This window comes from Macadamia integrifolia, chromosome 4 (genome assembly GCF_013358625.1).
Source record: "Macadamia integrifolia cultivar HAES 741 chromosome 4, SCU_Mint_v3, whole genome shotgun sequence".
Lineage (NCBI taxonomy): Eukaryota > Viridiplantae > Streptophyta > Magnoliopsida > Proteales > Proteaceae > Macadamia > Macadamia integrifolia.
The window spans coordinates 12,486,778-12,502,468 of NC_056560.1; the positions used below are offsets into that span (position 1 = coordinate 12,486,778).

At 37.7% G+C, this 15,691-nt stretch overlaps 1 protein-coding gene across 5 annotated transcripts in view; it reads right to left on the bottom strand.

Annotated features, from left to right (window-relative positions):
• The window catches only part of LOC122076790 (MAP3K epsilon protein kinase 1-like), a 48,813-nt gene continuing 33,122 nt past the window's right edge, over positions 1–15,691 (bottom strand). For 4 of the 5 annotated variants that reach the window (XM_042642341.1, XM_042642343.1, XM_042642342.1 and 1 more), the window contains 10 exons: positions 8,958–9,137; positions 8,752–8,835; positions 8,282–8,373; positions 8,093–8,176; positions 6,609–7,498; positions 5,852–6,243; positions 5,617–5,751; positions 4,018–4,424; positions 2,969–3,083; positions 1–428 (listed from right to left, as the gene is read on the bottom strand). In XM_042642341.1, the coding sequence (XP_042498275.1) occupies positions 258–428; positions 2,969–3,083; positions 4,018–4,424; positions 5,617–5,751; positions 5,852–6,243; positions 6,609–7,498; positions 8,093–8,176; positions 8,282–8,373; positions 8,752–8,835; positions 8,958–9,137 (2,550 nt within the window). In that variant the 3' untranslated portion in view covers positions 1–257. The remainder of the gene's footprint in view (positions 429–2,968; positions 3,084–4,017; positions 4,425–5,616; positions 5,752–5,851; positions 6,244–6,608; positions 7,499–8,092; positions 8,177–8,281; positions 8,374–8,751; positions 8,836–8,957; positions 9,138–15,691) is intronic. The other variant, XM_042642340.1, reaches the window with a different exon arrangement.

Genomic DNA, 15,691 nt, shown 5'->3' on the forward strand with positions numbered 1-15,691 from the left:
TCACCAAAAGAAGTACGTTTTCATAACCATGATATGTTGATAACATATAAAAACTAAGCCAAGTTGAAAACCAGTAAAGATACAAGGGGATGGGGTCATGGCATCCCAGTAAATTGAAGGCATTGCCAAATCAAGCATCCTCCACATTAAGAGAGAAATAAGAAAGTAAAAAAGAAAAAGGGAGAACAGTATTTACATTTTTGCTAACAATAAAATACATGCATGTGAGGGAGAAGCAAAAGTCGTGAGAGCTGAATTTACAGAACAGTGTTGATATGAAGTGCTTTAAGCAGTGCTGTGGCCATCTGTTTCACCAAGACTTGGCCTCCAGAGTGTTCTCTGCGCTCCTCAGTGAGGTTTTGAAGCTTCTGATGCAGATCATTCTCAACAATGAGTTGCTTTGGCCGTGGGTGGTGCTCATAAACAGCCTGCAACAGTTATGGTGAGCACATTGTCAGAAATGGACCAGATAGAAGCTCGGAAGACCATATTAAAATGTCATGTCATCACAAGGTTCCAAAATCATAAACATGGTACCAGGAAATTTTTGCTGTAGAAAGGATTTTCAATATTACAAACACTACAAAAAGGAATAAAGCAAGGTATGAGTAAAATGACATTCTTACACCCATAGCTGTCAAGGTGACCCAAGGTGGTGAGAGAGGTGCCTAAGCACTTAGGCACATGCCTAGGAGACTGAAGCACATTGTGTTATTTATTTATTTCCCCTCTTTTCTAACATTATTCAATATGCTACAATATATATCTTATATCAAAACAATCAACATTAAGCCACATCAAGTCATAAAAAATAAACATTAAGCCACATCAAGTCATCAAAAAATCAACATGGAACTAGAAGACGGTAGAACTGAAGAACCAAACTATTGAAAATTTGAAACAATCAAAAGATACATTTGGTTTATACTTTTCTTGCAAATGATCGTTGTCTTGGTATACCTAGTCTCACATTTGGTTTATATTGTTCTTGGAAAAATATGATCTTATCTTTAAGTAATTAAAATGCTCTCAATTTAGAGAAATGTTCTCGCTCTCTAATAAGTTTGACTGGACAAATGTTTTATTTTTACATGAGATTTTTTTTTAGGCAGAGCACAAAACTAGCTTTCCGACAAAAACAAGGTTGCTTAAATCTGGACTATTTTATAGGAGTAATGTTCTGGTCAAACCTTATTTTATGTGTGCAAATGCTAATTAAAATCACCTTGAGTGGAAATAAATTTTTTAAATATTACTTTGTCGCTCTTTTTGGTTTTTAGTGATGTTCTATCACAACAAGATTTATGAAATTTTTATATTTGATAAAAAACCTAGTTTTTGAAAGTTGAAAATCGCCACTACAACTGAAAATTCAGTTTTTTATTTGTGAATTGGGGAGTTTACTTTTTATCCTTTTGGAAGTAGAATATTATTTTTATTAGATTCATCTAGGGGGTGTTTGCTATTAATGGATAATATCTCAAGAAAATGGAGAGAAAATTACAAAGTCATTTACTTTTTCCCTAAAGTGACAATCACCTAGACCCAAAAAAACTGCTTGGATGCAAAGCTGGCGTCTAGGCAACATCTTGACAACTATGCTTACACCTAATACCAAAACACGCTTCAATAATAAACTCAAATTAGTATAAACCAACCCTATTCACAGTTTAAATTAGTAGCATTGATCCTATTCGAAAGCAAAGAATTTCAGATCTTTTGGGGGGTCCCAGTCTGCTCTTTTCTATTCTCCATCTGTGCGTAGAGATTTTCAAACACAAGGTGAGAAAGGAGCTTGTAGTCCCCATGATGGGTAAGACAAAAGGTCATATGATGGGTTGGAAGGGAATGCTATTGTCTATGCCTAGTAGGGTTGAGCTCGTTAATCAATGAGTTCGAGTATTCCAATTCATAATTTTTCCATCTACTGATGGCTGGAGTCGCTGGTAAAAACATCAAGAAATGGATGAGGAATTTCATCTGGATGGGGGACGTGGAGAAAATTTAAGTAAAATGGGAGGACGTCTGTGGGCATATGTCTGAAGCTGGCCTGGGAATTAGAAAATTAAGGGACGTCAACAAAGCTTTGATTAGAAAACTGGTGTGACGGATAAAGCATAAGAAGATGGTAGGAGTAGTTCTTTTCATGCTAGGTTCGTTAATAAAGATGGGTCAGTAAATAAAGGTTATAAATCATCTTCGGTTTGGCCTGGCATGAAGCGGATGTGGAAGTTTGTTCCTAGTAGGGAAAGGTGGACAGTGGGTAATGGTGAAAAAAATTAATTTTGGAGGGATAGATGGCTGGGGGATTCATCCATTATTGAGATGTCTAACCTGGAAGCATCAGTTTTTACAGGTTTTGAGGCACTCCTCAGATTTCATTCATGTTTCCAGTGGAACTTTCTGTAGGTGGAGTCTCAGCTTCTGAATGCGGTTTTCACTTCAGCTTCACCGATTAGGGTTCCCTCTTATCCTATAGAAGATGTGTGCTCTTGGAGTTTAAATCCTTCAGGGGGTTTCTCAGTCAAATGACTCAAATCTGTCTGGGAGGTGATGCGTGCAATGAAGCCAAAGGTCTCTTGGTCGTCGATAGTGTGGGAAAATTTCTTCAGCCTCTCCAATCAATTTTTAGATGAAGCTACACCATCAACAGATGAAAAAGTTAGGGCCAAGGGTGTCCCCTTGCTCTCAAGGTGCAATCTCTATTCTGCAGCGGAGGATTCTCTTGGCACGATCTTCCAATCAAGTAATAACAAAGGATGTGGCACGATCTTAAAGAAATTCACAGCATCATCCACCCACAATAAGTAGCCCCCAGCAAAACAGAATCACACAGAAGGAAAATGTCATACCACGTCTATACATATCATACTACTAATATAAACCAAGTGAGACATGAAGTACATGGCATACTGGGGCAAGAAAACCACAAATAGTGCCTAGGGAAAGAAGTGGAAAAAACCATCACCTTTATTAACCTGAGTAGATTAAGACGAGCTATAGCATCTTGATGGTCAAGCCTTGCAATAAGCAATGGTGTCAAACCATTAACAGCCAATGCTGTATTTATCCGGGATGATTTACTGTATTCCAAAAATAAATTGGTTAGTCAAAACATTAAAAGAGAAACAGAAATCAGTTCATGGTTGTAGGAGTAGCCCCTTGGCCTTGGATGAGATACAACACCACCTAGGGCTCCAATGCCAAAATTTGACATGACTAGATGTCAAAAGTTGAAGAAAAATCAGGAAGAGTACAATGATAGGTCAGGCTATAATAGCAGACTGGGAGAATAATTCACTAACTTTTTGCAGCAAAACATCTCCTAATTGCCTCTTCTAGTAGTTGGTCCATTGCTTTCCACATAGCCATAACCATAGTTCTAAATCTCAGAAATTTCGACCAACATTTTGCACATTTCAAAGGTTTCGACCCAACCTGAGACGAAGCCAGGTATTTGGGAAATTTTGGAAATTTAGGACATTTCGGCCCAAATCTTGGAATTTAGAAATTTTAGCCCAAATTTCTAGCAATAGCCAAGAAAAAACTCTCAAGCACAGGTTTAGGTTCGGCCTCAATGGGAAAATTGAGCACCTAACAACGCGAAGTTCGTTCAGTTCCTCCGTGCATCTCTGTGATGGGTAAATCCCCATGAAAAAGGGGCAAGTTTCTCACATGCTGAAATATTCTCTTGACAAGCTTGACTTGCAAGCAGAGAATGACGTATATGATGTATACCTGGTTTTGACCAGGTTTCGGAAATTTCGACCTAAATTTCGTCGATCGGTTGAAACCCGAGATTTACACTGTTAGTAATATTGGTTTACAGTGTATTCAATAAGTATATTAGATATCTTCACAAATAAACAAACATCTTTCGGATAAAAATGGTATATAGACATTTCAATATTGAGCCGACAAAGCGTAGGTTCCCCAATCAACTTGCTGGCAGGCATATATTTGGATATCTTAAGAAGAACACAATCTGGAGAGAGAGAGTGAGAGAGAGAGGCATACGTGATCATTTTCAAGAAGGGTTCCAATATGTGCACAAAATATTGTTGTGGACAGCCTTGGAAGAACTTCACTAATTTGTGGACAGCTTCCTTTCTCAGTAAAGCCTGTTCTACTTTTCTGTGGTCATTGTCATGGGCCAAGCAGACTGCAAGAGAATCCAATGCTGTCACTGACCATAGCTCATTATCCAATAGACTCAGGTACACATCCAATCCACCATGGGCTCTTAATTGCTCCCTGGAATTACGGGAAGCATGGGCCATATCACACAGTAAAGGTAGAGCATATTGTTTCAATGGTGAATCTGACATGATGAAACGCATCAAGTGTGGAATAATCCCACTTTCAGCAGCTTGTTCCTGTCTCCTCTTGTTTATCTTGCAGAGATTGAACAATGCCTTAAGGACCTTCAATAATGGGATTATTAGTCAGAAAGAATCATCAATCGGTAATCAAAAGATACCTTGAACTACTACCAAAGAGCTCGATTGCAGAGGCAGATTTCCACCTTGCTTTCCTATACTCTGATTAAACTTTAACTAAATGGAACGTAAGTAGGGCTAGACATCCCATACAAATATAAAAGCAGTGAAAGGGAGAGAGCTTTAGTTTAAATGCTTTTACATAATTAGTCAATAGACTGCAGTAAACTCTCACCATGACAACGTGGACCACTTTGTAGTTTTTAAGAGACTGATTTGCAAGTCAAGCTTAAACTATAACTAAATTAAAGAACATCATAGGCTTAAAGGAATAATAAAAGAAAACAATCTATTACTGTTCAACACAGGCATACTGAGGCAGTAAACTTTCATTAAAGCTGAAACTACAATACGGGACCAACTTCCCTTATTTTCTATATTCTGTAATGGGTTTAATAGGTTGTGAAAAAAAAGAAAGACAGAAGCTATTGGTTCAAAAGTATTTCAGGCTTAAGCTGTCTCAATGTTTGGCACCTTCTTCCTAAATAAGAGAAGATTTCACTGTACAGGCCTTATGATAACCAAATGAACTTTAGTATAACTCAGAAAGCAATCATGGTCCAGACCCTAAGAAAGATCATATTCTCGTTCAGTGATAGAGCTAAAGACTTAGTCTGTTCAAAGATGTCTGCAATAACTAATTATTTCTCCAAGTCCAAATCTCAATGCTATTCATATCCCAGAGGTGATAAAATCATCTTTTAGTGTTTTTCGGTTGCTAAGTCATGCTTCAACAGAGTGCAATTAACACATTGGGTTAGAAAATTAGCTGGTGAGGGCAGTGGCTAAATTCTGCAATGCCATGGGATGAAATACTGCCTCAGCCTCAGTAAAGCGGGTTTTCTTTAGAGGAGAAAAAAAGAATACAACCAGCACACATGCATCACCCCTGCTTCATGTTTTATTACTAAAATGTTATAAAACAAAGTAGAGATCAAAGTTGGAAATCAGAATAAGTAAATAGAATTTTTTTAAAGAGGCTTCAACCGTATTTACTAGCTTATACAGGGGTTTACCCCCATCAATAATTTCAGTTTCTTTCCAAAAATTCAAATTTCAGCTCAACAACATTGAAAATGTTGCATGCGTCAATCCAGTAATAATTGGTAGTACTCACTTCATGCTGTATTTGAGAAATAAGAAGCCCTTCTTGGAGTTCAAGGTTTGGAATCAAATGTCTGATTGCATCTGCCCGCTGAAGATTCTCTAAACAGTTTGCATCGGTAGACAAATGATTTATACACTTCAATAACTACAGTGGGAAAAAGAAATAGAGCTGCAATTTATATGCTGGCATCTAAAATATTTAAATGAGCTGAAAGCAATATTATCGAGTTAGATTTTGAACTAACCTTCAAAAGAACAGGAGTCTCTATTCTATTAAACATCTGGAAAAGACGGCTGAGCAAGCTTTGGCCACACATGTAGGATTTGACAGTTGTGTCTGCTTGAGCAAACTCAAGAAGCAAGTCAGCAACCTTCTCAAGATATTCCTTAGTCACATCAGTATTCAATGTTGATACCATATGAGAAAGTAAACCAGAAGATGTTGTGCTTCCTGGTCTAGCGTTTAAAACACCTGAGCCAGAGAGTATGCCTGACGCAGTCTGAGATGCAACCCCAGATATTGAGACAGCTCCCTCATTTGGTGTTGGTGGTCCTACCTTCTTAGTTACTGTTTTATGTGAAAGTTTTGGAGTACGGTCAATATTGCAACCTTCTTTTCCACGTCCAGAAACCTCTGCTAAACCACGAATGAATACTTTTACCAATATATAAAAGGTCCCCAAACTCCTTGCCTAATAAAGGAATGGCAAACAAATACTTGATTACAAAGATAAATAAGGGCATAACCAGTGCACGAGGCTCCCGCCACTGCAGGGTCTGGGGAGGGTCATAAAGTATGCAGCCTTAACCCCCACTTCTAGGAGAGGCTGTTTCCTGACTTGAACCGGTGACCACTGGGTCGCGATGGAGCAACCTTACCATTGCGCCAAGGTCCACCCTTCCTCAATTATGAATATATTTTAGTTAAACCATGAATAACAAGAAGTTCTATAAATTACTTTAAAAAATCTACTGCAATATAGGAAGCGTAAAACAAATTACCTGCAAATTCTGCCATCAGGAAATCTAGCTCACCATTTGGTTTCCTTTCGGTAGATGCATGTAGCAGAGGCAGTATACTTTCATGCCGGCCCAACCCAGAGAAGTGGCGCACATACTCAAGCTGACCAGATAAATGTTTAGATGGAGGTTCCTTCTCTAACAGGCTAAGAAGAGGTCGAACCTGGTCTCGCTGATCAGCTGATGTGGTGGGGGCCCTATTTGATGCATTTTCCAATTGTTTTAGAGGCTTATCAATAGATATTCTATTGATAGCACTATTGATTCGCTGTTGTCTAAGAAGGTCAGCTTCTGTCCAAGATTGATCAGATTTTTGTAGGTCCAAGTGTTCAAAGTCTTTCAAAGTGGAGTCCTTGATTGGTCGATTCCCAACATTCTCTATACCTGTTGGCTCCGGAGACTGAACTGAAGCTTCCATTATAACATTGATAGACTGGGGTTTATCAGTGTCCCCAGGAAAATATCCGGCATCAGATCGGTTGATATCTGATCTTTGAGACTGGGAAGTAGAAGCAAGTAATGGCTCTAATGTTCCAGATAGGGAAGAAGGATGATCAGTGATTCCATTCCGGAACTTCAGCATATCAGGTAGATCAGCACCAGAAGGTGGCATTTCACAGTGTGCAGAAACAGGATGATTAAAATCCAATGGAACAGAACGAGGTCGTTGAGCTGAACCATTGGCAGGAATAGACCCACTGGCACTAGAAACAAAAGCTAGCCGAGCTGCCTCATTCAAGCTGTGAAGGGTGTTAATAAGCCTAAAAAGTATACCATTCTTCGCAGCTATGCGACAGAAATCATTTCTGGGTGTTGAATGCTGGAGCATGAAGACCTGCCACATGCAATCAATAGCTAGATGAACCATTTCCCTGGATACGTAGAAGAAACTAATTAATACGGTTAGATAAAACAAATAATGAGGCAAAATTTCCAAATTCAACAACTGAAGAGTAATCTTACACTCTTACAAACATTAAGAGAAAACAAAAGAAACGCACAGCAGTTTAACCATCATATCATTGAAATTATTGTTGTTGTATAATTGAAATTGTTAAATACTGACAGTAAAGCAGTCCAGAACAAGTTAATAAATTAGAGCTAGTCCATAGGGTCCTATGCATTTTTCCTTTCCAGTTTGACAAGCAGCCAGCAGTCAGTCGTTGGTGGTTAGGAAGTGATGATGAGTTTCAGCCCGGTAAGTGATAAGAACCTCCAAAGACTTTCCAGCTTAACACATGCACCAAGGATAACCCCATAGTTGTCATCATGGCAAGGTGATCGAGTTGGAAGAAATTCAAGGTGGTACCAACAAGGTGCCAGACCAGGCGGAGCCACCTGGACACCTAGGCAACGCATGCAATTCCCATACGACCCACAGAAGGGCCAAATTGAAGGCCAGTCATTTGAGCATCTAGACCTTGAATGAGAAGAACATCCAACACATGATACGAATAAGTACAAACCTGTATTTTGCATAATCAGCTTCCAGAAAGCTCACCAAAACAGGAATTCCACGGCAAGCAATGAACATCTGCAGTGTCAATGAGCTGTACAACAAAATCTAGCAAGATTAATTCTAGATGACTAATCCAATAAAAACTGATGCACTGGAATGAGGGTAGACAAGAAGGAATGTAAGAGAAGATCCAAACCTAGACTGACAAAGCTGCTGCAAGAAATACGCAGCGTGCATACGAACTTCCCGAGGACGATCAGAAGCCGCAAAACTCATCACAACGGGTATCTGCAAATTTCACAATCACTATGGCATTGGCTACTCACACTAGAAGAATGTCTCAGTTCTTGAAGCAGAAAAAATTGTCAAGTGGAAGAGAAAGAGTAGATAGATAATGGCATTTGTCCTTCTCGTAGCCCAACAGTTTCAGGGTGCCCATGATGAGGTTAAGTCAAACCATTCACTGAGTTCCACAAGAAGGACATGAGTCCCAAACTGACGTATGATCCTGCCATCCTGTCTTTCAACACAAAATTCTATAAATCAAATGGCTAAAATCATACTCCACCAATATTTTCTTAGAAACCAATCCAACTTTTAGATTATTGACATGTCACAATTACAACACTAATGGGTCTCAATGAAGGTCCAACAGGAGATACTTACCAGGCCAATAAGACAAGCATTCTCTAGATAATCAGTATTGTCTTTGATTATATGATTTATCATTTGAAGCACAGAACATATAATCTGCAATTTCACAGAACATTCATAACCTCACACTTGGGCTCGTTACTGATTTAAATTGCAAAGTTCGATACTATTGCCAATGATTGAAAATAGGAGATAGAGCCCTCAGAAAGCATACTAACACGAGTTTTAGGAATTTCAAGCAGTTCCATCAGAGGAAGCAAACCATGTTGTGTAACATAAACAATTTTTTGCTCTGGGCGCACATGAAAAAAAGCAGTAAGCTTCTGACAGGCAGACACAATCACATCGTCGGGTTCTTCTGGCTTCAGTGAACCAACTAATCTGCTAAATTCGACAGCCTAAAATTAACAATGAAAACATAAGTTAACTTTGCTAGTGTTAGTAAATGCAGTTTGCGCTATCGAACTGTAGCAGAAGCTTTGAGAATTATCACAGTGATAGAAAATAGTCCAAGTAAATATGATTTCTGTTTAGATTTTCACAATATAGCATGAAAGAGGAAGATTTATAATGGGATGTGAGAGAAAGAGTAACATAGGTCAGCCCGTGAGCCACCATATTAATATGATAAGTATTACAAAGATCATGTTAGAGAATGTATACCAAATTTAAAAAATAAAACCCAAATAAAGATATACCACAAAATTCACATGTCATGTTTTTACTACACTTGCGCATTGGCTCCAAAACATTTGCATGAAATAACATTTGTTTTTCTAAACTTTCTCATGCAAATTGAGTTGTAATAATAGTTGTCACGGCACCAAGGTGAACCAAGGCGTTAGAGGGCTACCTAAGCATTTAGGCGCCTAAGGAGACCAAGTGTTATTTTTTATTTTCCCTCTTTTCTAACGTATGCTACATATACCTTGTATCATCAACATATCAACATTAAACCACATCTAGTCATCAAAACTCAACATTAAGCCACACAAATCATTAAAAATTAACATTAAGTCGTAAAAAATCAACATTTAAAGAAATGTGCTTATTCAATAATAAATTTGACTGGTCAAATAATTTTATTTTTACATGAAACATTTTGTATTAGGTAGAGTATAAAACCAATTTTCCAACAAGTCTAAGATTTACTTAAATCTGATTTTCAATGACAAAGTTATATTCTGGCCGAACTTATTTTAAAGTGCGTGAACACTGTTAAAATTACTTAAATGGAAATAATTTTATGGATATCAAAAAAATTATTATTTTAATGGACTATTAGTTTTTAGCAATGTTTACCATAATAAGATTAATGCAATTTTCAGAATTAAGAAAAACCTTAGGATTTGAAAGTTGAAATTTGCACATACAACCAAAAATTCAGTTATATTTCTTAGACCGGGTGTTGGACTAGGAGGTTGACTTTCTATCCTTTTAGAATTTGATCTTCAAACTATTTTTATTGGATTCAAATAGGGCTATTTTCTTATTTACGAATAATATCTTATGTAATTTAAATGATATGTGACATAAATAAGTATTGTGCCTTGCAGTAAGAAGCCAGTGCAATAAGGCGACAGTCACTCAGACTCCAACTAGGCTGCCCGGACGCCTAGGCGACGCCTTGACAACTATGGTTGTAATAGCTACATTTGGTGACTTTTTAAAAATGCATCAATTAGGAGCTACATGGACCTTCTTCTCACAAGGAGGGTCGCGTGAGAGCTGCATGCAACAACAGCTTCAAGTCTTTATAGTTTATACTACAACAAAGAGGGAAAAAATGTGAACTAGCATTCCATGCATTATGTACTGTAAAAGGCAAAAATTAAGTATCATTTAGAGTTTTTCAGAAAATCTAGAGGAGATAACCTATTGTTTAAAGAAACATAATGGTGGAATCATGAATTCCAATAGGCAGCAGAGGTTATAGCTTTAGTTAAATGGCATGTGAATAGGTAAGAAAAAAGAAGAATCTAGAAGAAGTTACCGAAAGTTAAAAGGAAACAGTTATCAGTTAACATCACTAGCACATTGATGTGCTTTTGTCACAAGTGAGGGTATCATGGATGGTAAGAAGATGCAAGAAAAAAATTACAGAAATAATATAAACTCAAAAGACAAATGGTTTGCTAAATGTGTTAAAGAATTAAGAGTGATGATGAAAGAGTTCTTCTGAAGGTAAGACCATCATGGAGAGATGAAAATCATCTTCAACAAGTATTAAATGAGAACCACAAAGGGGATGCTGGCTTAGGAGGAGTGAACAGCGCTAAGAAGATGGTAAATAAGGATACTTCCAATGAACTATGATCTCTACTCATATAAGGTTTAAGATACATTGAGAAAATTGAAATAGGGACAGCATTAGAACCAGATGGCATCCCGATTGAACTGTGGAAATGTATAACATGTTTGGATTACCTTGGCTTATCATTATTGTTAAAGCAAACCTAGCATACTTAATAACCAATGTTTTTCTTGGACCAACGTTTTAAGCATCTTATCAAATCTTTATGGAACAATACGATACAGTACTAATATAATACCTAAAAAAATTGGTATAATACATGTAATAAACCTCATCCTTCATACAAAATCAAATGAATGCACTTATTTCATCGTACTTTGCTCTCATTTTTATACATAATATAATATAGTGTTTTATGTTTCAAAACTGTATTTTGCATATATCCTGAACGTTTTCATACAAATCTTTAGAGTATCTTATATCTCTCTGATACGATATGATACATCTCTTAAAATCACCTTCCGATACGATAGCCGACACCGATACTTTAAACCTTGTGTGGCACCAATTTTGAATGAAACTCAATATTTATTTAACAATTGTTTAATCTAAAGAGATCTTTCAGTTGTATAGATATGTTTTGGATATGAAAACCATTGTTGATGTGATTGGATGTTCTAACATGTGTGTAAGGCATGTGCAGAGCAGTGGCAACTAATCTTTAGTTTTGAGTGTTCTAACATGTGTGTGAGACATGTGAAGAGCAGAGCAACCAATTCAATGAGGATATTCCCTGGAGTAAAGTGTTAAAGATATTAGTTATGTTACTCTAAGGGTAGTTTAATAATTTATCACGTTATGTTTTATTTTTTCCTTTTCCTCCTTAGGGAGATGTGTGTAATTCCCTCCTTAGGGAAGTACATGTAATATCTTGTAAAAATGTTAGTGAAGTAATATATTGGTGTTAGTGAGATTTTACTCACAACACACATTCTACCATCTTCCTTCTTCATCTTCTTCCTCTCCAACCCCTTCTTCTTCACTCACTCTTTCTCTCTTTCTCCCTTGGTTAATCACAAACCTTACATTCTAACTTGATATCAGAGCATAACATCTTGGTTTGAGAGTCAGATTACAAGTTCCCTCCTATTTTCTCTCTTTGGAACCCTAGGTTACAAAGGGGTTCCAAGGAAGAGATCACTATGTGAAAAGGCTTGAAGTATTTATGAGATGAGCTTGAAAGAAGGTCAAAGCAAACTCTTGAGGAGTTTTTTAGAAGGATTGAGGCAGTTGAGGAGCTGTTAGAACCAATTTCTGGGCAACCCATGGTTACTGCCCTCTCTTTTTTGTGAACCTTCTTTCTCTCTCATCTTGCCACCACTGGGGGTGGTGCATGCCCCATTTGAATCGCCCAAGGCCTCTTTACTAGGCCCCTAAGCTCTCGGTTCTAAAGGGAGGGAGTTGTGAGCTCACAACCTCTTTTTCTACTATGTTCAAGTATCGCCTCCCCTGTTTTTTTTTCCCTGCTGACTTCCAAATGTGTTTTATGACGGATTTCGGCTGTGTTGGAGCTGTATTTGTTAGGTCGTGTCGAGTGTTATGACATATCTTGCTTCTCTTAAAGTATGCCTTGATTTGTTTTTCCTTTAGCATAGTGTTTCTTCCCTTTGTGGGATTTATCTCTTTATAGTATCTGGGAAGGAATTTTTGGGTAGAGTTTGTACTCCCCATTGTGTTTGTGATTCCTTATCCACAACATGTCTGAAGAGAGTGGACATGGAGCTCTCTTTGGTGATGTTTCAGCCAGTGCATCGAGTAGTGCTCCTCCTACTCCTATGTTTTGTGATAACCCAATACTCAGATCTCTATTGTGAAGCTAGACAACACCAACTATTTGGATTGGGCTCAACTTGTGAAGCTTTCCTTGCGGAGTAGGGGAAAGCTAGGGTATGTTATAGGTACTATCAAGGCTTCTAACCCAGATGCCCTGACATATGCAAAGTGAGAGACTGAAAACTCCACTGTTATGACATGGCCATAGTTGTCAAGGCTAAGCGTCCAAGCGGTTTGCCTGGGGCCTAGGCGACAGTTGCCTTGTGTTTTGACACTTATTTATGCTAAATATCATTTTAGTAAATATTTTTTATATTTGTTATTTCATTTACTTAAGATATTATTCATAAATAAGCAAATACCCCCTATTTGAATCCAATAAAAATAGATTAAAAATCAAATTTCCAAAAAGATAAAAAGTCAACCACCCAGTCCAAGAACAAAAACTGGATTTTGGTTATAGGGGTGATTTTCAACTTTTAAATGCTGGGGTTTTTTTTAATTATGAAAATTTTATAAATTCTATCATGTTAAAACATTGTTAAAAACCAAAAGTCCGGTAAAATAATATTTTGTTTTGATATCCATAAAATTATTTTCATTCAGGCAATTTTAACAGTATTCGTGCCCTTAAAATTAAGTTTGACCAGAGCATAACTTTGTCATTACAACTCAAATTTAAGTAATGGTTTTATGTTTTAACTAACACAAAAAATCTCATGTAAAAATAAAATCATTTGACCAATCAAACTTATTATAGAACAAGAGCATTTCTCTACATGTTGATTTTTTATAACTTAATATGACTTAATGTTAATTTTTTATAATTTAATATAGCTAAATGTTGATTTTTAATGACTTGATGTTGCTTAATCTTGATTTTTTATGATATAAAGTATATATAGCTTACTAAATAGTGTTAGAAAATAGGAAAAATAAAAAATAATACTTGGTTGCCTTGTTCTCCTTAAGGCGGGCGCCTTCTCGCTTAAACGCTTAGACAACCCTCCACTGCCATGGTTTGCCTTGGTGCCGTGACAACTATGGACATGGCTGATTTTTTCCATGAACCATGAGATTAGAAGAATGTTTATGAGGAAAGAAACTGCCAAGGATGTTTAGGACAGTGTTACTAAAACTTTTAACCGAGTAGGTGACTCAGCCATAGTTTGTCAACTACTTCAGAAAGTCATTGGCATGAAGTAAGGGGATATGACCATTTCTGAGTGCTACAACATTATCATTAGTCTCTAGGAAGAGTATGATCACTATAGGGACCTCCAACTATTCAATCTTGAGGATGAAGCTAAGGTTTACCGGACACTTAAAAAGGAACGGGTTCTTATTCTGCTTGGTGAGTTGAATCCCAAGTATGAGCCGATCCGGATACAAATATTGGGCCGGTATCCACTTCCATCCCTTGATGAAATGTGTAGCTATTTGCAGAGTGAGGAGACTAGGCGGGTGGCTATGGAACATACCCTCCTCTTAAGCGGTCAGCTCTTACTATTAGCTCCCAGAGAGATTGGCGGGTGGCGGCAGCGGCCAAGGCCCACCTGGTGGAGATGACAGATGATGTGATCATTGTGGGAAGTCTGAGCACACCAAAGAGAGATGCCGAGTTCTTCATGATCATCGTCCTAGCATGCGTGGTGGTTCTAGTGGTGCTTGTGGTGGACATAGTGGGGGAGCTAGACCCCACAATGTTCAGGTTGATTATGCTACTACATGGTCTAGTCCTAGCACATAGGCAGAGCACAGTTCCCTTACTAGCGAGGATATTGCACCATTCCGCAAGGTCCTGTCTCAACTGGGAGGCTCATCATCTTCTTCACTTATAGTGCTACATTCCTCAGCTTCCGCCTTGCAAGCTTCCTCGTCTACCCCTTCCACAACTCCATCTTGGGTCATTGATTCCAATGCTACAGATCATATGACTGGTACGTCCCGTTATTATGATACTTATTCTATTTGTTCTGGTAAAGATAAGGTCACGGTTGCCGATGGCTCCCTCTCTTCCATTTCTGATAAAGGTAGCATTCCTATTACATCTTCCATTTTCCTTGATTATGTTCTTCATGTCCCTAATATTGCCACTAATCTCTTATCTGTGAGTCACCTAACAAAATCCCTAAACTGTTGTGTCACTTTTTTTCCTTCTCATTGTCTCTTTCAGGAATTGGTGATGAAGAGGATTATTGGCAGTGGGGGTGAGGAGAAAGGACTCTACCTACTTGAACCTCAATCACCTTTTTTGGTTACAAAACAATCTTATGTGTGCCGACATACTGATAGCAGTTCTGTGGATTCTATGATGTTGTGGCACCAACGTTTAGGACATCCATCTTTTATTGTTATGAGGAAACAGTTACCTCATTTATTTACTTCTTTTCCTAGTTCCCAAGTTTTTCATTATAAACTGTGTATTTTTGTTAAACATTTTCGTTCTTCTTATCCTTATCATGGTAATAGATCTAGTATTCCTTTTCACATTGTGCACTCTGATGTTTTGGGGCCTTCTACTACTACTTCATTACTTGGTTTTTGTTACTTTGTTTCATTTGTTGATGATTTTTCCCATGCTACTTGGACTGTTCTAATGAAGCACAAGAGATGTGTACGATGCCTTTGAAAATTTTTATCATATGATACGTACACAGTTTGACACTAAAATTAAAATTGTTGGTTCTGACAAAGGGGGGGAGTATATATATGGTGGTCTTCAAGACTTTTTTACTGATCATGGCATGATCCATCAGCTAGCTTATGTTGGTACACCCCAACAAAATGGGGTAGCTAAGAGGAAAAACTGCCACTTGTTGGAGGTCAGTAGGAGCCTTCTCTTTGGCATGCATGTTCCAAAAA